This window comes from Nothoprocta perdicaria, unplaced genomic scaffold (assembly GCF_003342845.1).
Source record: "Nothoprocta perdicaria isolate Ctin4 unplaced genomic scaffold, notPer1 scaffold_117, whole genome shotgun sequence".
NCBI lineage: Eukaryota > Metazoa > Chordata > Aves > Tinamiformes > Tinamidae > Nothoprocta > Nothoprocta perdicaria.
Window position 1 is genome coordinate 2313373 of NW_020454283.1, and position 7975 is coordinate 2321347.

The 7975-nt window shown below is 56.4% G+C and overlaps 1 protein-coding gene across 1 annotated transcript; it reads left to right on the top strand.

The window, feature by feature from the left end:
• The first annotated feature begins 4686 nt into the window (after nucleotides 1–4686).
• Nucleotides 4687–6443, top strand: TMEM51 (transmembrane protein 51). Its single transcript, XM_026053684.1, has 2 exons — nucleotides 4687–5018; nucleotides 6032–6443. The coding sequence occupies exons 1-2, from the start codon at nucleotides 4687–4689 to the stop codon at nucleotides 6441–6443; spliced, it is 744 nt and encodes a 247-aa protein (XP_025909469.1).
• Nucleotides 6444–7975: the final 1532 nt, after the last annotated feature.

Here is a 7975-nt window from a genome sequence, read left to right on the forward strand (position 1 = left end):
GGGGCCGGCACCAGCCCCGCAAGCCGGCGCGGGGGCTCGTGCCCGCCGGCCCCGGGCCCCGCGGCCCCGCGCTGGCAGCCACCGGCCCCGGGAGCGCCTTCCCGAAGCGGACTAAGGCGCCCAGCAGCCCTGCGCTCCCGCGGCAGCCTCACGAACCGAACCGGAGCCGGTGCGTTCGCCGCCGTGTGCGTTAGTGCCACCGCGTCCCGCGTCTTGGGGAAACTCCGGGCACGTGCGGTGGTGGCGGATGCTCGGAGCGGGAAAGAACAAGGGTGCGAGGGAACCGCGTCCCGCCTGGCTCTCCTGCAGCTGGAGGCCGTTTATCTGCCCTGGATTTTAAGCGTGAGCTTAATTACATGGGCGGAAAAGTTCTTGTGAGAGGAAGTGGCTGGGGAGGCAGGAATGTCGGAGCATCCTCGCCCTGGGSAGCAGGGATGTTCCGCATGGCAAACCCGCTGACCAAAATCCCTGCTTGCAAGAGGAATTTCTTTCTTTTTCTCTCTCAAACACTGCATGGGACCGAGTTGGACAACTTTGAACCTTCTGTAAGCTTGGAAAGAAGCAATGGGGGAAGCTCAGGTCCCACTTTGCTCCAGGTTTTGCCTTGAAGGCCCCTGGGGAATGCACAGACACTCCTTCGACCTGTTCCTGGGGTAAAGTTCCGCGTCTTCCTTGCCTTTTTCCCTGCCAAATGCAAGACGTGAGTTCCTGGAAGTCACAGGAGCGCCTCGTAGCACAGGGCAGGCTGGAAATTCAAGTCCCTTCTGTAGCCCCAACTTCCCACATCTCTGCTTTTCCCAGAGCCTGGCCAGAAAGTCTCTGCCATCAGCATGGTGTGTTTTGGTGTATTTGCTAAATATCCGAGCTGCGCACAAGGAGAGCCCTGAAAAGGTGACCAGGCCCTCCTGCTGCAAGGAAGACTCCTCCGTATCCCTGCCAGCCCGAGCGCGTGTTCCCCCCGGGATTTATTAAAGCCCCTTGTTAAGCGCAGCCGCAGAGATACGAGSACGAGTCCATGGAAACGTCTCTGTCTGCGAGGGCTCCTCGTCAGGGCCCATTACGGGCTCGCAGAAAGCGTTCTCCTGGTGACTCTAATGAAGTTATGGGGAGAGGAGGAGGCTGGAAAGCCGTCAGTGGGAGAGCCGAAGCTAATGGGTGTCTGCCCCACATTCACAATTAAGGGTGTGCAGCTGTGGTTGCTGTGGCTGGTGTGACGGGTGCTGTGTCGGTGCCTCGCGAGTGGCTCGAGCAGCAGGCGCTCGGTGCTCTTAGCTTTTTGGGCAGCACTTTTGTTTCTTCARCCTTGTGCGAGGCGGCTCCTTGCGCCCCTCTGTGCTGCCTGAATCATTAGCCTGTTGCAGCAAGAGGAGAGCTCACCTTTAGCAATCGCTGTAGGTGGGGGCCAAAAATAGAGGATTACCTGGTATCTCCAGCATGAAGCAACCCAGAAAGATGATTTATCTGCCGCGTGTGGCCCTGYGTAATTAGGGCTGCGAGGTGGGATGCGCCCGGCGCGTCGTGCCCCGCGCRCGGATGCGCCCGGCGCGGGGAGGCAGGGCGAGGCGGGAGCCGTTTCCGCAGGTAAATCATTGACAGCGCCGGGCAGCGCGGGTGTGGGCCGGGAGCAAAGGTTCCCCTTGGCACGGGAAGGCGCCGGGCCGGGGGGCAGCGCTGGGGACAGCGGCACCATGTGGGCTGCGCACGGTGAGTAAGCAGCTCTTCACTCCTCTTTTGGGTTTTCTGTTTTTACTGCTATATAATCCTGCATGCRCTCTGCGAGTCACGTTCCTCGGAGTCTCTAGCTGCCGGGGGAGATGCCGGCGCTGGAGATGAGGCCTTGGGAGACGGTGGTGGCTGAGGTTGCTTTGTGGTTCCCTGATTGCTCCTGTTGGGTGCTGGCTCCTTTCTCCGCACCGTCCTCTCTCCTTGGAAGCTGCCCCAGCTTTTCCAGGTGGCACCAAGGAATGTCAGACCTACCCAGCTGATCCCRGGCTTATAGAGGGCAGCAGGTCCAGTCTTTTGCAGTGGACATCATAGTGCCGTGGTTATTGCCAAGCAAAGTGCTAGAAATCCTGGCACCCAAAATAAGAGATAACTCACCTGAGAAGCAGAGTTGTAAGTCAGATCTCCTTGACTGGAGAGGAATCATCCCCAAGCTCGTAAGCACGGGGATGATTTAGGAGCTTAAATCCCATCACGGCAGGCTGGAGGTGCCAGCGTGAAGCTGGATGTGCTGGGAGTCTTTGGGGAGGTCTAACAGGCCGAGCAAGCTGTTGCTCTTGAAAATGTCCCTTCCAAAAAAGAGAAGTCCAGTCCGTGAAATAAATGTCAGTGACTGTGCTGCAAGGCTGACCTCTGCACGTTTCCAGCGTGAGCTTCAGTCCGTATGCAGGCACAGCGCTCACTCGCTTGCCGTTGTCTTAGGAGAATGTTCCATTCTTTTCAGTGTGTTTTTGGGAGCGACTGATGCGTAACGTGCTCGGGCATGAGGGAGGGTTGGCGGCGAGGCCAGGCCGGATCCTGTCACCCCAATGATTCCACGCTTGCCACCGGAGTGGGCAGCATGGGAGAAGGAGCCCTGGAGGTTTCCCCAGGGAAGGGGACGCCAATGGTGGTGCCCACGGAGCAGCAAGGCTCGCTTGGGATTAAGGTCCGCATGGCGCGCAGGGGCCGGTGTCGTCAAAGGCTTTGCCAGGCAGGTGCCCAACTTCCCATTTTGCTTGAAATAAGGGAGGGCGCCGAAGGCGCGGGGCTGTAACGGGAGCTGCTGCTGGCTGGGCACCAGGGCCAGCTGCAGGAAGGAGCTCCGTAGCCGCCGGAGCGCCGAGGGTGGGAGCGGCCGCCGGAGCGGGGACGCGGTGGCAGCGCCCTGAGCCTTGGCAGCCGCTGGGAGAGGCCGGAGCCCGTCCGGAACGCGCACGGTGCCGCCGAGGAGGAGGAGGTCGCGCGCTGCGGCGTCCTCGCTTGGTTTTACAGACGGGCTCGCGGTGGCYGCGGTTCAGGTGCGTGCCGGAGCGGTGCTTCACTCTGCATAGGAAAACGCAGGGTCTGGACTGTGCCAGCGCCGTGTTTTGGGGCAGGGAGGAGGGAGGTGAGTGCGGAGATTGCTGGCAGGCTTCCCTGGGAAAAGGACTCGGGGCTGCTGTGAGCAAAAACCCTCCTGGCTCCTGTTTTCCAGCTCCGGTTGTGGAGCTGCCCGTTTTTTGGCACCGCTGTGCAAGCCAAGTCTCCAAAYGCAGCCCCTTCTGCCAGCACGCAGAGCCCTGGAGGGCTTTCTGCCCGCAGAAGCTGCACATAGAAGTTGTCCAGCGCAATTCCCGCTCTGCAGCCTGCTCTGCTGCTTTCCCGCCTGGTGCTCCTTCCGGCRAGTGCCTGTTTTCTGGGAATGCTGCTTTAGTTTGGCCCTTGACCCAGCAAAGGAGGCTTCCTCTCAAGCTAAACAAGCAAACAGGCAGCTCAGCACCCCAGATTTGCACTGCGCTGATAAAGAGCAAGGGCGTGCATGGAAAAACGCACGCGGAGGTGTCCTATCTAAGGGGCGACTTCTAAGGCAAACAAGGATGGAGTAGCCAGGGCCGGGGAGGGAAAGAAAACACGGCACGTTTGCGCAGCTGCAGGGGTGCACAGCGTGGAAATATGGGATCCCTGCCCTTGCCGACGCCRTCCTTGGAGGATAAGACCAAGGCTGCTGGAAGATGCGGCGCCTTGTGCCTATTTGGGGAAAACTGAGTGTTTGCAACGAAGGAAACACAGAAACGCAGTGTATAGGTGAGGTTCCCACACTGGGTTTCTCCTGCTCAGAAGGTGAAATGCTCCGGTGGGAGCGAGCGGGACGTGTGGATGGGGAGCAGGAGGGAGGCGGACGCCTCTCGGAGCGGCCTGGGCGCCCGGGTGCTTTTGCTTTCTCTTCTTTGTGCAGGGAGGCTCTGCGTGGCAGGCGGCCAGCAGGAACAGAGGCGAAGTTACACAGCTTGGGATTTTGTTTTTGCATAGTGGTTTTGGGTTAGTTTGCAGGAAAGCTGGGTTTTGGTGCAGTAGTTGCTGGTAGAAGCATAGAAAAACCTGCTTTCAGGTGCCCGTGCCRCAGGATCCTGCATCTCTGCTGTTTTCCATGCAGTCTGACAAAATATAGGACCATCCTACAAAAAACCTTTGCCTTAGTTTCCATAATTGCTGCAGGAGTTTCCAAGAAGGGCTGGGTGGGAACCACGCAAGTTCCCATCCTGCAGGGGTTGGAAGCTGCTCTTGAGAGAGGAACCACGACCGGGTGAACTGCAGTGAGCCCAGCTGCATTTTGAGGGGAACAGAGCTTGGTGCTTTGTTGTTTGGTGTTTGTTTTTGCTTGGTGGGAAGAGGAGAAAGGAGGAGGTCACTGGCACTGCCTGCTCTCCWGGGCTGCAAACAAGTGCAGAGGGAGCAGTGCCCGTCTCGGATGGATACTGCTTTCTAGTTCCCGATGAGGACAGGACCCTGCCACATTACACCCCACGTGCCCTCTGCAGAGACAGCTAATTAGATTTCCAGAGTTAGCGCAATCCAGCGATGTTATCTCACTCCCTGAAGTTGCAGCTCGGGTCGCTTCTGCGTGCGGCCGTGCGCTAACGGTTGCTCTYGGTCTTGTTGCAGAGCTCGGCGGCAGGGATCGCGCGCGGCCCCGCGCGGCGCCCGCGCCCTGAGCCGCTCGCCATGGCCCAGTCGCGCGCCAACGGCTCGCACTACGCCCTCACGGCCATCGGGCTCGGCATGCTCGTCCTCGGCATCATCATGGCCGTGTGGAACCTCGTGCCGGGCTTCGGGCAGGCCGAGAAGCCCGCGGGGAACAGCAGCAAGCCCGACCGCGGCGGCGGCGCCATCCTCAAGAGCAAGACCTTCTCCGTGGCCTACGTGCTCGTCGGGGCTGGAGTGCTGCTGCTTTTGCTTTCCATCTGTTTGAATATCCGCGACAAGAAGAGGCAAAGCGAGGATATTACTAGGATCCAGCACCAGGCATCTGCAGAGCCTTCGCACCAGGAGGACAGGTGAGTCTTTTCCARGGGAAAAGGGCATCTAGCTGAAAAATACAACTGTTTCCCTCTTCAGAGAGGTGAGGAGCAAGCAGAKTAAGGCCAGCAGTGGTGCGTGTTAAAATAAAGCCAAGCACATCTCCTATTTTCGRGTCCAGATATAAGTTTTTGAGATCAGGAGGACTTCATGCAGCTGCTGTGAGTGAAAGGAAGCTTGTTTATGGTTAAATAGTGGTCTGCAAGAGGCCACGGCCAGGCAAGCACCACTGAGCCATGAAGCTCCTTGCTTTGTGAGTATACAAACAGTGTGCTGGGTGCTGGGGGCGGGTGTTGTTAATGGTTAACGCAAGAGGAGGAGGACGGCCAGGGAGGAGGAAGGCACGCGACGCTGGGGCAGCCTGTGCTCCCTYGCTCGGGGTGGTCCGAGGTGCAAGACAACCTTTCAGCTCCAGCCACAGCAGCATCCCCAGGCCGGCAGCCACAGCAGGATGGAGTTTAGACCCGCTCGGAGTCATTGCGGGTTCACTGTTCTCTCAGGGAGCTCCTCTAAGCTGGGCAAAGACCACGGTCGTAAGAGGGACAGCCTAAATAAAGGGCTCTCCTTGGAGCACGTGTGCAGGATGAGGGTTATGTCCCATCCCCGAAGCATTGGTGTATTTTCTGTCCAGAGAGAGAAGGAGTTATTGAGGAGAAATGAGACCCACAGTGGTCCTGTCTGGYGCCTGCTGGGGCAATGCTGTAGGTGAGAGCTGCGGAGCAAGTACAGGTGAGTTCAGGGCAGATTTTGGGGATCCTCTGAAGACCCTTGTGCTGTAGGAGGTTAGAAAAGGTAGTGTCCTAATGCTGGAGAAACCCAGGCTGGTTGCCATCTTTTCTGCCCAACTGCAGTCATCTGCTGTATAGTACAGAGGCGCAAACACTTCTATCCCTTTTTTTCTGCTTTTGGCTTAAGCTCTTATTCCCTTCCCCTCCACCCACGAAGCCAAAATAGTGCCAGGCACTGATGGTTTTACTGTTACCGCTTGCAGCCAAGAAGAGGACGAAGATGCATCTTCCCAGTACTACGTCCCCAGCTACGAGGAAGTGATGAACTCGGGCTACGCCGAGCCCAGGGACTCGGAGAGGGGCAACCGGATCAGCGTGTCCCTGCCCTCCTACGAGTCTCTCACGGGGATGGATGAGAGCACGGCGGTGCCGGGGGCTGCCGGTGCGGAGCCCGGCACCGAGCGGCCGCCCAGCCGGCACGGCTCGCGCCTGAGCAAGCGCCTGAAGCCGCTCAAAGTGCGGAGGATCAAGTCTGAGAAGCTGCACCTCAAGGACATCCGCCTAAACCTGGCCGACGGCAGCAGCGCGGGCCCTATAACGATAGAGCCGCTCACCCCACCACCCAAGTACGAGGAGATTCAGGAGAAGACACCCGACAGCCAGCAGATGACTTAAAAAAAAAAAAAAAAACGAAAATCTGTGATTTTCCCGATTAAAAACACTGAGAGCGGCTTGATCTCTCTCGGCACAGAAGCATCTAGCACTCGCTGACACATCAAGGAAATGAGAGCTGTTTGCCTGCCCGTCACGTGGACGGGACGAGTGTTCCCAGGATCGGTCTTTCATAAAATACCGCAGGGGAGAAAAGAAAGCGAATGCAAACAAGTCTGCTGCTCTGAAGCAAATGAAGGCTGGAAGGGCTAAATATGGATGTTGTTTTGTTTTAAATTAAGGACTGCCTAACACATCCTCTCAGCTCTTCTCTCCCTTGTACTCAGACAGGAATTTTCTAAGCCACAAAACTGGTATTTATCAAGAATTTTGCAAGCGGAAAAGGGAAATGTCTATTCTTTCCCTTTTCTTTCTGAGTATGAAATAAAGAAATGGTCAGATGAGCGTTGTAGCTCTCCTYGGCTCCATTCACAAGAGGAGTTGGGGTGGTGGCTCCAAGCCAGCCTGAAGCCCTGCAGTGTTTTCTCCTCCTTGGCCAAAACCAGAATCGGTGAAAAAATTAATTCAGCAGATACTTAAGTAATCTCTSAACACACAGGAGCTCTCATGATGGCCTCCAAAGCTCCACTTTCTCAGAAGAGGACCGTGTAGGCCTCTAAAGCTGCACTCCTTCAGAAGAGGACTGTAGCCTCTGTTTTTCTCTTTGGTGTTTTGTGCTCCAGTACGAAGGTATAGGCCATCTGAGGCAAGCTGATAAATCCAACAGGTTGGGGACTATCAGCGTACCTCTGCCAAAAGACACTTGAGATGTTCTGGTTTAAACTACTGTTGAATATGCTGCAAGCAGACCTTTTCTAAATAAATATTTTGTACATTGTGTTTGGGTATGTGTGTGTGTGTGCACTCGCGCGTAGCTTGCTGTTCCCTGGGGCTTCGAGCTGGAGCAGGACAAAAATCAATTGCTGGTTTGCTTTAAGGCATGGGCTTCTCGCAGAGCTGTAAGGACTGCAAACTCACGAGCATCCATGGCTGTGTTTTCCCTCGTGTGGTGTGAATGTCAAGGTGTGGACGCGGAGTAGAGCCTCTCCTGAACCCATAGTAGACACTGGATGCACATGGTCTTGTCGCTGTCTCTGGTAGGTCAATACGGGGTGATTTTTGTACTCGTGTATGTGGCAGGAGTGGGTCTTCGAAGCTTTCTGTCATGTGGGACTCCTGCAGCACCCCAAGGAGTTGTCTTGGGTCACCAAGAACCAGCACTGGTGGGAAGAGCTGATCGGATGGTCTGTGCAACGGGTGCCATTGGCAYGGGTCAGCTGGGTGCTGCCACCAGGAAAAATCACCAGGTATGTTCAAATAGCTAGAACAAAGACAAYGAAGAGAGGCAGGTCCAAATCTTTACAAGCTTGTCCTGCTTATTGTTGGTTATTATATATTCTTTCTCCTGTCTTCTAATATTGTAAATCACAGGAATTTTGCTTCACTCAGCCCCAGGGGGGACCCTGGGATCTCAGAGGGGCGAAATGAGTGACTTG